This window comes from Coloeus monedula, assembly GCF_965178545.1.
Source record: "Coloeus monedula genome assembly, chromosome: Z".
In the NCBI taxonomy this organism is placed as follows: Eukaryota; Metazoa; Chordata; class Aves; order Passeriformes; family Corvidae; genus Coloeus; species Coloeus monedula.
The window spans coordinates 41,038,417-41,056,265 of NC_138822.1; the positions used below are offsets into that span (position 1 = coordinate 41,038,417).

Below are 17,849 nucleotides of genomic sequence, written 5' to 3' on the forward strand. Positions count from 1 at the left end.
TACCAGTGCTGATGTTGACTCACTTTAGAGGGGTTACTTAACCACTCTCTTGTCACTTGTGAAATCAGAAAAAAGTTACTTGGTTCATCAGGTGATATGAGACCTAAATTAATTAAATAATCAAATTTACCTGAATATATTGCATTACTATATTCTATCAGGGCAGAAAAAAGAATGGAATGCAGAGGTCTCCAGGTCTTTAGGGCTGTTATTATTTGTTTCTGTGTCATACAATCTTGCATGAAATCACCTTTTTACTCCCGACGTGGCTTTACACTCCTTTTCTTGAAGTGCTTTTTCTTAAAATTTGGCATATATGTTATTGTATGTATAAATACAATAATTAATGTAAGCCCACAAAACAGGACAATGAAAAATTAAGCTCAATGAGGACTTTGTAAATAATCTGGCTGAGGAATTTGTGGATTACTTCACTCATCATTTTTATGTAGTTTTACAACTGAGTTTCTAAGCATCCAGCCTTTGACAAAGTGTAAACATTAAAAAATGGATACTTAACAGTTTAGTGATGCTCTTTGCAAAATTCTCTCTACATATTTATGAAACAGCTTAAGGAATTGAATGTACAAGTGATATTCAATTATTTTGGTTTTTGCTGATGCACCATGATTTTTCAACAATTTTTCACAAAGGTGAGTTTCAGTAGAGGCCTGGCTATTACTCATTAACTGTAAAATACTGTGATGATAGCAAATCTGACACTTTGAGATATCAGGGCTTTTTTTCTTTTTTTTCTAAAAAGGCATCTTACATCATTTGCAGAGACAGAGAAGGCCTTATGCCATGTAACTAAAAAACACAGGATATTATCTTTCCTTTTTTAGTAAGGATGATTGGATTACAATGATTTTTCATAGGCATATGTTCAAAAAACTTACAAATATTCATATACTTTTGTTTGTATAATGCAGTGTCTTACTTTCCCATAAGTATGCCCAATAGAATAGAACATTAAGTCTCTCTTAAAGCAAAGAAACCTGTAATTTAAAGACAAAATTTAATATATTGTTTTACAGCAATATAGAAATGTATATACTGTTTCGTAAAAATATTCCTGAGAACATTAGTCTTGCAACAAAATCTTTGTAGCTGCTAGTACATATACGAAGCTACCATCCTGATTTTAGCCCTACCATCTTTTTTTTATGTTCTAAAGATTTAATTTCCTTACCTGGAAAGAGCTCCCAGTAACTTCAATATGGACTTCCCTACATACAGCATTTGGAACTTGCCCTGTTTAATTAGGGCTCAGTATTTGCTGATTCTATGGGCAGCACCTTTGCTTATACTTATTCTCACTGATCTCAGCCTTCATGTGCCTGAGGTCTTCTTTGCTAGAACCTGAGTTGAGGCACTCACTGGAGATTGAGAACAGGACAGGAACACAAATGCCAGAAGGAGTCTGCCAAAAGGAGTCTAAGAGTAAATAAGGAAATGGAGGCACATGGAGAGCAACATGTTGCCAGACAGGAGCTGCATAAATGAAGGTGAGAAGAACATTGCACCACAGCAACAAACTTCAGAATTAACAGAATAGCATGACTTAGCAGATGAAGCAGAAGAGATTTCAGAGGAAACCAACAACTGTGAATTCTGAATCTCAAAAAGAAATTAAAAGGGTCAGAGAAAGGCAGGACATTTCACACACTGGTAAACCTATTTAAATCTATTTGCTTCCTGTCTGAAGCAAGAAATAAAAGCCAAACAGGAAAGAAAAAAAGGGTCAATCTGACCTTATAGAGACCAAACAAGAAGAGAAACAAGGTGATGCATGACAGTGCATGATGCTGATGATAATCATGTTCTGGGCACTTCAGCAATTCAACACACCAAGGATTAAACTAGGTTAATTCTTGCAGTTAGCAAAATTATTTCCAGGAAAACTAATCTTGTTGGTGCGATTATGTTCTCCAAAGCTTATAGTCCTATACCCAGAGTGGAACATTTTATACAATCATCAGCCCACTGACTGCAACGCACAACCATGATCTCAGAAAACATCAGCTGCATGTATTCACATGAATTATTTTTGAGGTTTTCGAGATTAGAACAGTGCTGCTTGGCAGCATGACAGATCTGCCTCTATACAGTCGGCCTCCAATATATTGTACTGGCTTCTGCTGTGAAATTTGGACTAAACACTCTTTGTTTCTGAGTTCTCCTTTATACTAAGACACATTCTGTTCCATATGACTGTAAGTAAACAGAAAATTAAGTACTTTTTGGAAAAAATATTGTATTGGAAAAATTTAACAGCTTCAGAAATAAATTTGTTTGCAATGGAATTGAAAAGGATACTTGAAAAATTATCCCCAAATCCAGCACAATTAAAATTTGACAATTCCATTTTTGTGAACAGGCTATGCAATTCCCATGGTGAGGTCATAGCAGACAGACTGGATGACAGCCAATACCTGCATCCCTGCTGGTCGCATGAAACAAAGAGGGTGCAGAGATGCAGCTTAACAGCTGATCCCCAACAGCTACGGAGTCACTGAATTAATTTGTTCCCTTCTGCATATTTTTACACCAGAAGAGAACAGAAGGTTCCTGGTAATCCTGTCTGACATTCCTGAAGGATTACAGCAAGATTTGTCTTACTACGTACTGCTCTCTACTGTGTTTGTAGGTGTCACACCACATCAAAGCAAACAGAAAGAAAAATGTTGTTAGTTAATGGGCTACATTATTTGTGATTTCAAATGACATTCAAGACACCCAGCATGACTTCACCAAGAGAAAGTCCTGCCTGAACAACTTCGTGACCTTCTATGATGGAGTGACTACATCTGTAAACGGGAAGAGTTACAGATGTCATTCATCTGGACTTCCGTAAGATCTCATCATGCTCCCTCCCTCTCTCTGAATTGGAGAGAGATCGATCTGTTCAGTGGATAAGAAATTGACTGGATGGTTGCATCCAGAGAGTAGTGGTCAACAGCTCAGAGTTGACCACTGATAGATGTGGTGATGAGTGGTGTCCCTCTGAGATCAGTCTTAGTTAATATCTTCATCAACTGTGTAGACAGGGGAGAGCAAGTGCATCCTCAGAAAGTTTGAAGACAACACCAAGCTAAGTGATGTAGTTGCCACATCCGAAAGACAGGATGTCATTCAGAGGGACCTGAACAAATGGGAATGGGAATTTCATGAGGTTTAACAAGATCAAGTGCAAGGCGCTGCACCCAGGTTGGGGCAATCTCTGGTGTCAACACAGGGTGGGGGATGGACAGATCAGGAGCAGCCCTGCTGAGAAGGACTTGGGGGTGCTGGGGGATGAGAGGCTGCACATGACCCAGCAATGAGCACTTACAGCCCAGAAAGCCAAATGTGTCCTGGGCTGCATCCAAAGCAGCGTGGGCAGCAGGGCCAGGGAGGGGATTCTGCCCCTCCTCTCTGCTCTGGTGAGACCCCACCTGCAGTGCTGCATCCAGCCCTGGGGTCCCCAGCACAGGGGGACATGGACCTGTTGGAGAGAGTCCAGAGGAGGCCACCAAGTTGATCAGAGAGATGGAGTACCTCTCCGATGAAGACAGAACATTTGGGTTGTTCAGCCTATAGAAGAAAAGGCTCTGAGAAGACCAAAAAGCAGCCTGTTATTTAAAGGAGAACTGCAAAAAAGATGGAGACAAAATTTTTAGTAGGACTTGCTATGGTAGAAAGAAAGTAGACTCACACTAGACATAAGGAAGATATTTTTTATATGGAGGATGTTGAAACAATGGCCCAGGTTGCTCAGAGAGAGGTGGTAAATGCCCCATGCCTGGACACATTCAAGGTCAGGATGGACAGGGCTCTGAGCAACCTGATCTGGTTGAAGATGTCCCTGCTCACTGCAGGGAGGTTGTACTAGATGATCTTTAAAAGTCCATTCCAACCAAACTATTCCATGATTCTACTAAATAAGATAGCTAATAACTCAGTTTATTTTACACTAAGTATTGTACATACTGTCTGTGATGAAGTACGCATTTCTGTCTTTTAAATGTATAGCCCCAGGCTGCCATAGAAGAAAAGCAGAGCCAGTATTTCTCTCCTGGGACTAAGATCTCAGATACAGACTGCAGCTGTCCCTAGTAAGGTCAGAAATGAGCCTGTCTCAGAGTTTTTCAAACCACTCATAAGCCATACAGCTATTTTAGAGACAGCAACCTGCATTACTAAAGGTATGTATCCCTTCATGAAAAATGTAAAGTCAGACTCTCAAATGAAAGAAACTAATTGTGGATTTCTCCAACAAGCATGAGACTTTCACTTTGTATAAAAAATGTATTTGTATGAGAATTCATGTCACACTCCTCCAAGTTAATTAAAAGCTTCAAGGTTGATATATCTATTATTTAACACAAAACTGCTAAAGAGAAATTACCGATGGCAATCCTGTAATTTTTAGAACAATTCCATTCCACCATTGGATTTATTAGATGCTCCTTTTGTTTGACTTCTACAGTCATGAAGGTGTCAAGGCTCAATCCTTTACCTGTATCAGTGGGAGCTTGGCTTAAAAGAAATTTTGAGGCATTCTGGAACAAGCAGATGGAAAGCACATATTTTTCCTGAGTTTTCATACTCATAAATTCAAAATACTGAAAGGTTGAATACGCAAAACATAGGAGAGATGTGAAATGAGAAAGTAAGGGCTCAAAACTGGTAATTAAATTGAGAACATGCATGTAAAAAAGAACTTCAAATTAAAAGTAAGTGAATAATTATGAAAAATTCTAAACTTATAAAGCCTGAGTATTGGAGACAGAGGAGAATTTCTGTGTGAGGCGTTGTACACATAATTCTGAAAGTTAGCAAATTCCTGGTAATCAAGACATTATTTTGGAAACCCACTCTTCCCCTTCCCATCTTTTTGATAAGACCTCTGATTTACAGTTATTATTTCCATCAAGCTTAACAGGATGTCCTTTTTTTATTTGCATTTTTTAAAAAGAAGGCCAAAAAACTGGCCAAAGGAGTTGGAGGAATTCATAACATCAAGGAGGACAAGGATGTCTTTACTGTTTTTTCTTCTAGATGTCATGGTCCTGAGAAAATTCAGTAAGATGATCAGAGTCTCATCCATAAACAGAAAAAGGAAGCCACTTTAAGAGCTGTTCTAGATAAGTTGTAGTGACAATCCAAACTAAATTAGAATCAAAATTTGATTTGGTTTCAGCAATGATGTTAGATTAGGAACAAAGATCTCTTGATGCTAAGAACTTGTGAAAGATCTAGTGAAGATTAACATTACAGGTTTAAAATTAGAGTCCTAACCTCTAACGGATCTTTAATAAAAGATAATGCCTTTGTACATACACTATTTGAGGCAAAATACACAAAAATCCCACTAACTGAAGGCTTTCAGGAACTGGGAATTTTAAAAAGGAAGAATTGATTTTTTTTTCCCGTGAATCTCATCTTATTCTGACTCCTACCATTTATGAGCTTCAGAAACCTCTTAACTTTCTTTCTGAGTAATTATATCAAATCTGGGATAGACTGCCACTGCTGTGGGAGTTTGTATGTCATATCATTGCAGAATGCAGAGGAGAGAAAACAAATATTCTTTTAAAAAGCAAAATACTTATTCTCCTACTACAACTGGGTAATCAGATGTTGTACCCTACATTTTTACTTGTGGGCCTTCCAGCTGCCAGTTCTTCAAAAATGGAGGCTTTGCCACTGAGCTGTTTCTGTGGAAAATACAAAAAGACCCCTTTTGGATCTAACTAATACAGTAAAAAAATTACATTGAATTTCAGAATTGTATGTTTTTTGCTTATATTACTACGAGTACTGCTTTTTTAACACTCCTAAACAAATCAACAAAATAATATAAATGAAGTCTTTCAGGTACTTGGCTGTTGGGCAGTGCATTGGGAGTAACTAAATTATTTACTACTGAATATCTGAGCTCTAATAACACATGCGATCACCTTTCATCTTCTCTTTAAATTGCAAGCCTTCTATTCCTGTTCTCTCTCCTCATGTGTCCTTGCCCTGTTTTTTACTCTAGGTGGTTATGCCCTGAAAATAATTTTTTTAGAGTAGTCCGCTCTTACGTAATTGGTTTATTGCAATTTTATCTTGGACTGTGAATAGAAATATAACTAAAAATTTATACAATTATATCAGTAGAGTTCTGGGCAGCTTAAGATAATGATAACATCCAAAAGCTAAATCTACCTATTACTTTGCTCTTAGTGCAACATCTAAAATTAAGAGTGAAAATGCAGTGTTTTCAGTCCTTATCATCTAACAAATCTTCTTGTGGTGACAAAAGGAAATTTGTCAGGGTTTTAACAGTATGGGCTGAAGAGCAGATATTTTTAAGGGGATGATCAATGACATATGCAATGGAGCAGAAAGTAAATTAAATTACTATTGTATGTCAGGCCCAGATTTTGATATTTTTAGGTGATTTTATTTTTCTTAAATTAAAGCATGAAATTGTTTGTTCATGAGAGCTTTGTTTCCTCTTCACTCTTAAGATACCTTTGTGCCATCTGCCATCAAACTCTTGAAGAAGAGCCAAACATTCTCTAGAATGTACTAACACCAAAGACAACCAATACAACAGAATTGACTCAGCCTGGATCAAACACAGTTCCTTTAAAGACGGTATTTACCTTCAAACAATTTTCAAATATTCATGGAAATAGGAATTCCAAGGTGTAGAAGTGAAAACCTCATCATGCTGATGATGTTGGGAGTTCAACCACTGATTCTTGTGGGATCAGGATTTCCTCGAGTGTCTGTTGGGCCAAGCACTGTAGAGTACTGGAAATCTGCAACTCCAATGAATAAATTTCAGCTGCTTTACTTTCCAGCATATCCTAAGAGAATAACAGAAGGACAGCATGCCCTCCTTTCACTAGCCAGTCATAAAATCCAACCAGTCTGTGGAGGATGAAGTCATCTGTCATGTGCAAACTGCACTAAAGGAAACCTCCCATTTTCAGCTTCAATGGAAAGCCCCTCACAGCCACTACTACTCCCTGGCCTGTACAGGTCTATAAATTGTTTACATTCTTTGTTGTTCATGTTTTTAACAAAGGAACTTCGAGTTAGGAAGAAACTTATAATGAAGCTAAAGCCATTACGCATGTAAATACATAGGACAGCTGTACCCTGCGCTGAGATCATGCTTGTGTTTAAATATTCATGTCTTCCTTGCATTCTCTGCAGGGAATCCCAAGAAGAATATGCTATCTCAAGAACAGGGCATCACTGGAAAATATTATGGAGAAGAGAAACAAGAATTCTGCCTGCAGTGAACAGCTTGAATAGGTTATAGTTAAAACAACAAAACACGGCATGCAGAAATAAATTGTTGTGAAAACTGACAACAAAACAACCACAAGGATTAGATTTCAGATTCAAAACTAAATTAAAAAGGCATCAGAAAACGTCTAGTATTTAAATTTTTCCAACCACAAAGATCAATACTGATTTTAAAGGGAGACCTATGCTTCAATTTTATGTAACTAGAAATCTCAAGGAACCTAATGCAACAATGAGTTGTGCCTTCTCTCTGAATTTTGGGAACCTCTGAAGATAAGCAGATCTGACACTTACTGCTACACAGCTGGAGAGCATCATAACAACATTTTCCCATCGAACTGCCCATTCTGAGAGAAATCTGCAAGGCCTTCTTTGCCCACAAAGTTATGTGTAACAAAAACATAGCCAATTTTTAATATCTGTGGGTAGGATAAAAGTTGCAAGCCCACTCACCCTATAGTCATGGAAGTGCAGCCTCTGTTCATCTAGAAAAAGCAAGACCAACATGCCCAAAGTATGACAAGAATGAATTGGTTCCTGTATGTAAGCTAAAATGATCCACTCAGTAAAATAATTCAGACTTCAAAAGTCTGTTTCTTTCATTGTCAACATATATTTATGATTGACATATAAAAAAATCTGCTGAACCAAAACCTCATAATAGAATTCTCTTCACTAGCCCAAGACACTGTTTTTCTCTATGCCAAAATCAGAAATTTTTATAGACAGCTAAGGTTCCACAGCTGTTACAGTGACATTCATATCTTCTGAGTATTACATGGAAGTTTGTAAATACAACTGCTATCCATTCTTGGTTTTGATGTCCTAAGTAGTACTGGGGGAACTGCTCTATAATTTCTCTCTCTCTCTCCCTCTCTCTCTTTCTGACAGATATTAAATGAGCTATCTAAAATACTGTCCCTGCCTATTTAAATAGGCCTGCTTTTAGCTGTGTATAACCCATATAGGTTTCTACTCTATCTACACTGTTGCTGACTCTGGCAGTGTGGGATGTTTGATGTCCAAGATACTTTTAATATACTCATCTCATCTACATTATCATGGAACCTCAGATATCTAAATTAGGAACACAATTTTGGTGGTCTCTACTGTAGTCGAAACATAGAGGAAAGTGAAAGAAGACCTTGCTGGAGAATGATGTGTCTCATTGCTTCACCTATCTCATTTGGCTGTTTGAAACCTCCCCCAGGAAAATGCTTTCTTCTTGCTAATGACTGTGCGGAGAGTCATACCACTGAAAGCTAGAAAAGTGCCACTGCAGCAAAGGTGACCAACAGCACCCTTAGGGTGCTCCACTACAGAAAGCACTGCCACCAGGTCAAGGACATGATACTGTCCTTCCACCAGAGCTCATGAGACACATCTGGGTGCTGGGACTAGTCCTGGCCTCACCAGTACAGGACAGTTGTAGACATACCAGAACAAGTCCAGCACTGGGCCACAAAGATCATGAGGGCACTGGAGCATCTCTCATAAGAGGAGAGCCTGAGAGAGCTAGGACTGTTCAGCCTGGAGGAAAGAAGGAACAAAAGGGAGTAACACTTGCCTCAGAAGTGCCCACTGACAGGGGAAGAGCCAATGCACACAAACTCAAAACCAGAAAATTCATCCAGACACAAAAAAACCACCTATTGGGATGATGGGCAAACACTGAAATGGGTCTCCCAAAAAGACTGTGGAGTCTCCATTTGTTCATGACTGGAAGCTGTCGTAATCAACCTGCTAGAGTTGATCGTACTTGAGCAGGGGACTGGACTAGCTGGATTCTGTAATGCAAGAAGTCCCTTTCAATCTACATGAAGAAAACCACATCAATTTTGTGAAAGCTAGATGCATGAAGAGAGTATGAGTATCTGCCTGACTTGACACCACAGTTTGAAGGTTAGCCTAATTGTCCTTTTTATTTGTTTCCCATCATCATATCAGACTGAAATACCATGGGAAGGAGTTAAAGAGAAGACACTATACTATAATTAACAGCTACTAGTATGTATGCGAGCCTGGCAAGGAGGCCCCATCCTCTCTGGCAGAAATCCCTTGCAAACATTTCAGTCTTCAGCAGAGAGGAGAGCCAAAATGGTCTAAGCACTGTGCTCAGAGAACTGCTTTTTCTTGATGGGCCAGAAGAGGAACCAAGGCCAAGCTGGGTAAGAACAAGGGTGCAAGAAGAAGGATGCTCAGCTTCTTTGCAAGCCTAGGAGAATGCCTAAAGGATGCTCAAGAATGATGACAGATTTAAAGCAGAGGTAGTTAATAACATACATAATTACTTTTATTAATTTTGTCTAGATTTGCATATTTCTTCATGTTAAATAAAATACTTTTGTGCTTATATAGCACTGAAGATATACTTCTTTCTTCTCTGGTGTGGTGCTAGGAAGTGCACTCAAGTCCTGCAGCACCACAGAATCAAAGTATTGTTAAGGTTGAAAAAGACTTCTGAGATCCACGCTCTGGAGTTGAGGAAAGTGGAAGTGCTCAAGTTACTTCAGCAATGCAAGAGCTGAGCATTGCCCATGAGTTGGTGTAAGCTGAGCTGCCTGGCCTTACTTCTCTGAGGATATAGCAAATAAACAGCTTCAGGCAAACAAGGTTTCCAACGGCACCAATGGCAGTGAGCACAGACATGATGGTGCAGCTCGCCTAGGCCATGGGAAGAGTAAGAACATAAGTTTTTTTGCAAAATGAGACCAAAGTTGGGAGCCTGCTGAGTGATGGTGCAGGCAAAGGCTATCGAACCTCTGTCAGCTGTCTTTGGGGTGAGCTGACAGTTTCCATGATATCTAAGAAAAGTACCCAAGTAGCAGCAGCAAATGAAGCAGAACAATTTGAGGTGAATGGAAAAGTTGGAAAATTCTTAAGACCAGTACCTAGGAACAGAACAGCATCTAGCAAGCAATTATAAATAATTCACTACTATGTCAAAAACTCTGAGGAACACATTCTTCTTTATTTTCCTGAGAAGTATGAATGCAGATTTCATTTCTTTTTGTCAGAACAGTGACATTACTGTATTTTTCCATGTTCAGTGAAGGAAGTGACAGAATTGTAAGCTCAACTTTATGTAACAGAAGGTTACTTTTCTCACCAATAACATGCACCATATTTATATCTTAAAAAAAAGTACAGCATATAAGATAAACAATTCATTTTCTGCAGAAGTACATCCTGTAGTTTTCCATTTTGGAAATAGGACTCGAGATGGGAATAGGAGAAAATTGCCAAAGATACCTACATCTCACTGGGGACTAGGCCATGACAGAGATTTATATCACACTCATTTTCATGCAGAGGATGGCATTTGCATATGAGTTATAGCCTTGTCACACAGGAGCAAGGAAGTCAGCAACCAGCTAAATCTTCACTTGTGGGAGATGTTTTGCTGGCTTGTGGCACCTTATCAGCAGGCAGAAAAGGGGTGCTATGATAATGAAAAGATCTCATTCTGCCTGTACCTGATAAAGCTGTGCAAGAAAAACAAAGTAGCCTCAGATTGCACTGGTGCTCTAAATCCTCCCTTCACTGCTGGCATATTCCCTGTTCAACAGAGTACCTGTAGAAGCCTCCAGAGAGAAAACGCTCCCTCCACACTCCTGAAGGAATCATCTTTAGAGCAACCTACAGTTTATAGGGAGAAGGTAGGATTACTATTCATGGCAGACACTTTCATAAAAAATACTTACCATCTTATTTTTGTCCTGCTCCCACTGCACAACAACAGCCATCTTGTGTCAAAAAATGTAAAGAGATCTTTGTAAAACCTACACTTTCATAACCCAGGAAGATCCCTTTCAAAACTAGGACAAAGGTATCTGAGGTACAGGACTCAGAAGGAAACAGCTACAAATGATCAATGATTTTCATGATTTATGTTCAAATTGCTTGGATTTTGGATTGGGGCCTGACCAACACAGCAGGTCAGATGATGCCATCCTTATTCATACGGGTAATGTTGTTATGAACAGACCAGCTGACTACTCGGCTGGATTGCCAGACTAGCACTTAAGCAGAAGCAAATACGGCATAGGATTTCCTGGGGATTAATGACTGGCTGAGAGTTGATGATAGCCTGATGCACAGGCAGTCATTAATCTTAATCCTCAGGAAATGATCTGTATCAAGGTCATTATTTCTGTAGTAAGAAAAAGGCAAACAAAAACCTAGTATCATATAGATATTTATATTTTTAATGAATGATGAGCTTTCAGCTGTAATGTAAAGTTCACATCCCATTAACAAATATCCTACACATTCACCTCATAGAGTGGCTGAACTCTTATCTTCTTAGAAGCTTTATGCTGAGACAAAGATTTGAAGGGGAGAAGCCTTCATTGTCTAGACTGTTAAATCCACAGCATGACTGCACACTTGCCTGAGTGCAAAGCGCCAAATATCCAGCAGCTCCCACTGATCTCAGATATTACTCATCTGTCAGAGGTGGGCTGAACACCTTGCAAGCCTACTGGTTCTGGAGAGTTTGCAAGCTGGCTTTCATAAGCCAAGCACAAGCCATGAAAAACTACATTTGTGTGAAAAGGGAAAAGGAAAGACAGGTTCACAAGGGTGTAATAGTATATTGGGACTGCTCTGTTTATCTACATCTTGTGGAAAGTAAATCTTACTCTCTCATTTCATGTTACCCTGCTTGCAATCAAGTGCATTTTTAAGATGCTTTCAATTGCTGTAGAGGTTGGTTCTGACTTCACAAATGAATTATTCAGAAGTAACTTTGATGTGCTGGTTTTCTATAAATACATTGAATGTTAATGCAGTAACAATGGTGTGTAGGTCAAGCTGATCTTCAATAGTCACACGGCCTGTTTATACACTCTACACTGCTTTTGCTACCATGAGGATGCAGATGGGACTTCTTCTCTGTCAGCCTTGCAAAACCCACACTCCAAATGACAGTGCAGTGTGTCTTCTGATGCCCCCATTTCCCTTGCAATTATTCAAGGGAATGTAACTGTGAAATTTTTTATTGACTTAAAGAGAAAGAAAAGCTGGATCTCCCAGCCGCAGTGCAAAAATTAAAAATGTAACTTCTAAAGGCAATATTTGATCTAGAAGCTCTCAAGAATCAAGCAGAACTCCCAGACTTGATCCATGCTTTTCCAGCCACTGAAAACACAGTACACTTGGCTGTGACAGCTGCAGTGTTGCTGGTGTCTGATTGGAAAGTGATTTGACTCATGGACCCAGCAGTCCAGAAAGATGGGAGGTTCTGAGGAAGCCATCCTATCAGAGAAGGCTGAAAGAAGGTGAGTACAGGCGAGTGAGACCCAATATGAGAAAGGCAAAGAAGTAAATGCTAGAGAAATGCAGGAAAAGGAAATGTGAGGAGAAGGAGGTGGAAGATGTCAGGAGTATGCCCAAGTGCAGGAGGTGCCAGAGTTCCTGTGTACATGTTAGCTTTGACAGACACCTTTCAAATTTTTTCCTTTGAGAGTGGCACTTTTAAATGCTTTAATAAACTGTTTCTGCAAATCCAACAAATTCAGCAAATGATGCAATGTTTTTGACCTAATGATCTAAGCCATCATCTGGCAGAAATAATGAGGAAATTTAAGCTGGCTAAAATAAGACTGAAAAACGCTCAGAACATCTTTCTGCTATTCCTTTGAGTCTGATCCACACTTGCATCAAAGGATTTGGAAGAAACCCTTTAGCCTCACAGGTCATGCACCAGGTCCATGGTCATTCATTATATGAGTGCAAGAGAGCTAATTTTCTTTGCTTACACAAAACTCAAAACTGTTGAGGTTTTTTTGGTAGAGGAAAGGGTGTGTAAAGTGGAGAGAGCCACATAGGCCAGAGAAGGCAACAGGTAATCCTTTACATCTTTACATCTCCTCAAATGATGGGTTTATAGAGCAAAGGACTGCATTTCTCAGACACTTTTAATAAATTCCTTTCTATTTGTAACAATTAAATGCTATCAGCTTAAAAAATTACTTAGCTAGCATGGCAAAAGTCTCTTAAAATAAAGATAATGCACCAATTTGGTTCTTCAATGTCATTATGAACATGTAGATCAAAACACAAAAACATGGTGAGAATTTGGTAGGTAAAATTCATACAGATCCAAATGGATAAATAATACTGTATATAGTAGGTACCCACATCCATTTTCACACGCGCTTTTTAAATGAATGAAAGATTGAAATATAATGACATCCAAATTTATTAACTAGTATTACCTACCTCAACCAGCCACAGTATTTACATCAAACTAAAACATCTTTTCTTTCACAGAAGTTTACAGAACAAGCTGAATACAGAATAATGAATATGGACACTTAAAAGCTTAAAATCTCAGGAAACAACATGAGTGTTCAGTGAAGATATCCAATACTCCTCATGTTTGCCCTCCAAACTGCCTGCAGTGCAAAAGATCTTGAAAGCCAAGTCTGTGTACAAATGAAGTGGTGCCTCAGAAAAGGTTAATAATGTGTGACAGAAACATGGATGCATTTTTTTCAAATTTTTCCTACAGCCATAGGTCTATTTATAAAAAGCTAAAACCAGAGCTCCATGTGCAAAAACAAATTATTGAATGAATTGCACTTTCATGCTCTCATGAACTAAAATTTGAATTCTGTAAAGTCAGCAAAAGTTTGAAATACTGGCTTCATTATATATAACAACGTAAATATCTGCATATACATAGGCTATTTTCCAGCAGTTTTTTGGCCATTTCTTCACGGAAGTTTTGCATTAAAACACAGTGTTTACTGTAAATGTATGTGATTCTTTTTCCCCTTTGCAAATTTTAACTCAGTCTGTTATTTTTAATGAAATGTCCAGATAATGAAATGGCTACTGTCTTGCACTTACTTGAAGGCCACAACATATTTATATTCCCATTTTTTAAAATACTATTACTTCTAGGACAAATGTAAGACTTTGCAAAGGTAAAAATCTGTAAACAGTGAAGTACTATGTGCAAAGAAATCCTGAAGAAAATGTTACTGGATTACTTCAAATAATATTTATGCATTGCAAACATCTCTATCGATCCACATTGATCTCAATCATTTTACTGACATAATGAAAACCAGGATTGAGTTACTTGACAAACTTAATTATAACTAATACCTATTTTTCAGAAGCGTAGGGCTTTTATCTCTCCCAACATGAATTTCAGATTTTAAACCCCTGTTGCCCTTCACTGTCATGAAGGGGAAAGCCTCTGGATCACACTACACAGTGCAAGCCTACTACAGCAGAAAAGTAGACAGGTCTGAACACTGAACAAGCTATGTATGGGAAACAAGTGAAATAAGCTTGAGCAGTGGAAAAATACCTGAGAGATGATCTTATTCTCAATTTCCACTAGGTTCAAATTGCACTCCAGTCAACAATTCTAGCTTTCTTGTAGTCTTCAATCTGTCATGTATGCTCATGTGAAGTGCTATATATAGCTTTTGGTCACTGAAGTTTGAAAGGTCTGTCAGTGATATTTTAGGTCTCTTTAGTCCTTCCCTATTCCTTCCCAAGTGCTATTTCTCAAGACTTCTATTACTGCAGCAAGAGAAGTCCTACAGACACACAGACACCAAATAACACAAGGCCCTGAATTTTTGTTGTTCTTCTACTAGAATATGAGAGTCAGATCACCCCACAATCACAAAGCGAAATCACACCACACGGATAAAGCAAGTGAACGATTTACATACATGTAACACAGAGGTATGCTTACTGCATTTTTATTAATGTCAGTGTTAAACCACCTGAAGCCAAATCAACAGAATCTCATTCTTTTCTACAGTCCACATGACAAATTATCCACCATTTTGACATTTTTAAAAAATATAATCAAAACCAGGGAGGAAAACAAAAAAAAAATCTTTATGAAAGTACAGGATGATAGAGTTTTTGTAACTTTTACATTGCTGCTGAAGCCAGAAGAGAGGAGAATCAGTAGTTACAATATGCATCAACCAAATGATCAGTTCTAGTTTCACTGCAAGGAACACACTTCCTAAGTTGAAAGTCTTGGTGGGAGTATGTGTATCACTGTAAAAGTGAAGAACTCTCTCAGAAAACCCAGACACATTCAGAGAAGACTGATGAAAGCAAGAGAACTGCAAAAAACAGTTTCAAGTGGAGAAAGGAAAAATAAAGATTTTGTTTGCTTTTGCATCAGGAAAGTAAAAAAAACAAATTAATAGGCGTACCTTCAGCAAGTGGATCAAGTGTGTGAATCATGAGCTGGAAGATGCTGTTCCTCATTAGACTGTTGTGGAGAGATGCAGAGCTTCCTCCCCGCTGGAGACGTGGCTTGGTCTAGGGTAAAAAATATGGTGAGGAATTTAGGGGTTTTTGTCTTTTGTCTGGAAAGATGTCTGAAACAGTATGAATTAATCTCACATCTCACTGCACAATTAAATATTTTGAACCATCACCTACAGCAGACTATATTAAACTACGGACAGTATCCACCATTGCCATAAGCATAGACAATTTCTCTGGAGGGCACAGATCATCAGAACAGCCATTAGTCTCCCAGGACTCAAGAAAAAAACAGGGAAAAAAGAATCCTTCTTTCTGAAAACTCATAAAGTGTTAAGAAAATTAAAACCTCATACTAGCATCAGGAAGAATTAATAATTTTGGTTTTTTGTAGAACCTTTTGTTTGAATCCCTGAAGTAAGTTATAATTTTTACTACTTTGGTACACTGTAAACATGCATACGATCAAAACTATGGAGAAAAAGCACAGACAATACTCTTTTTTAATGGCACTCATCAGAGTGAAACATGCTCCTCGCTTTGGTTCAATCCATTAAAGTCTCATGGCAAAAAGACATTGAGTGTGGTAAGGCAGTACAGACATCTACAGCAATGGATCTAGTGCACAAGCACCTTTTGCATGCTTTTAATGAAATATAAAACATACTCTGAGGTTCTGTTCCCCATGCAATTGTCTAGTACAATAATCGATGCATTGTATATATCTCATAGAGTAAGACTGTTTTGTGGCTGTTTGTTTGTTTCAATAAAAAGGATAGTGAGAGCCAACAGACTACTGACTAGTAAGACCCTGAAATCCAATTAGAGGGAAAAAACCAACACTGAAGAAAATAATACTTGGCTATAATACATGGATTAACCTTTGGCGTCAGACATATACAAAACGAGAAATTATTGAAACCAATAAAGACAATCAGTTCACTGCTTTATCGTTGGAAAAAAATTATTTAAACTCTATTACGGTATAGGAGGAGAAAGAAATCCCAGCAATTTAGAAGAATGTTGATGCATGCTAAACCAACGCAAGGCTTGCCTCACCACCCTCCTGAGAAACAAATGCTCAGATGTGTCATTGCTGCCTACCGTCAACATTTGGTCATCCTTGTCTCCAGCATTAGGTGACTGCATGAATGGGAAAAAGAACAAAAAGAAGTGTCAGATGGAGCACACAGGGAATGGAAAGGCAGTAGAACATCACACATCTGATCCTATGAATTCTGTTGTGATAGATCTTTGAACCACTCAAAGCATCCTACCGATCAAGTAAATCAGAGTAAATTCACAGTGCAGTGTGCAAGCGTCTTTTGCTCTTGTCAGTTTCTTGGACAGGAACTGTTGCCATTTCAGGGCCTGGCACAGCAGCTGGGCTGCACATCACAATGTTCACTTCATGCAAATTACCCAGGGAGGCAAACTCCCTGTACATCAACCAGTTTGAGAGAATGAGGATAGAAGACTAAAGGCAACAAGAAACTCAGGATTGACCAACTGTTCCACAAAAAGCCTAAAAAGGAGTAACCTTGGTATTTTGCAGGAAGAGATGAGGCAAGGAAATGAAAAACCTCGTTTCAGTTTAACCACTCCCTGCAAATTACAATTTAGCCCAAACTGGCAGCTCTGATTAAGGGCAAGCAGCATGGCACACACCACCCTGTCATGAAGGAAAATGAGACTCGGAATGGGTCTTAAACTATTTTCTCCATCTCAAGGACTCTTCCTTAGTGATATCTGATACACAGTAAACAAATTACATTACAACTGTTCCATGGATCAGTCTCTCCATTCAGTGAAACCCATTTTTGGACACACATCAACAGTAATTTTTTGGACATGCCTTTTGGGTTAATTAACCTTGAAGGTTAAGTGGAAGGCAACCAGCTATGACCAAACACTGATGACAGAGCAAATTCTTTATGTTCCGTAAAAAATACAAGAATAACCGGAACGAAACTCCTTGTTAAAAAAGTACTGCTACAGTTGTGAATTTTGACTCAAAGTAAAGATAATCACACAACAAAAACATCTTTGTTCTGATAAAGGAACTACCTGTCACCTCTAAAATAAATCTGCCCTTGTGTGAGAAAACAATAGAAAAAAAAGTTCTATGCTCTATCAAGGAAAACTACCACAAAAAGAACCTTTAAAGGAGTAAAAAGAAAAGGAAACAAAAAGAAAATACAAAATCTGCGTTCTAAAATGTCATTTAAAAAGTAGATGCATCTTAGAAAATGCTGGTCTGAAGTGTATGCATATATGGTTATATATTATAAATATTCATA

General features: G+C 38.4%; 1 protein-coding gene across 2 annotated transcripts in view; it reads right to left on the reverse strand.

The window, feature by feature from the left end:
- SLC24A2 (solute carrier family 24 member 2) overlaps positions 1-17,849 on the reverse strand; it is a gene marked incomplete at both ends in the record, with an annotated part of 105,739 nt that overhangs the window by 34,353 nt on the left and 53,537 nt on the right. For both annotated transcript variants that reach the window (XM_082301162.1, XM_082301161.1), the window contains 2 exons: positions 15,495-15,603; positions 16,654-16,692. In XM_082301162.1, coding sequence (XP_082157288.1) covers positions 15,495-15,603; positions 16,654-16,692 — 148 coding nt within the window. The remainder of the gene's footprint in view (positions 1-15,494; positions 15,604-16,653; positions 16,693-17,849) is intronic.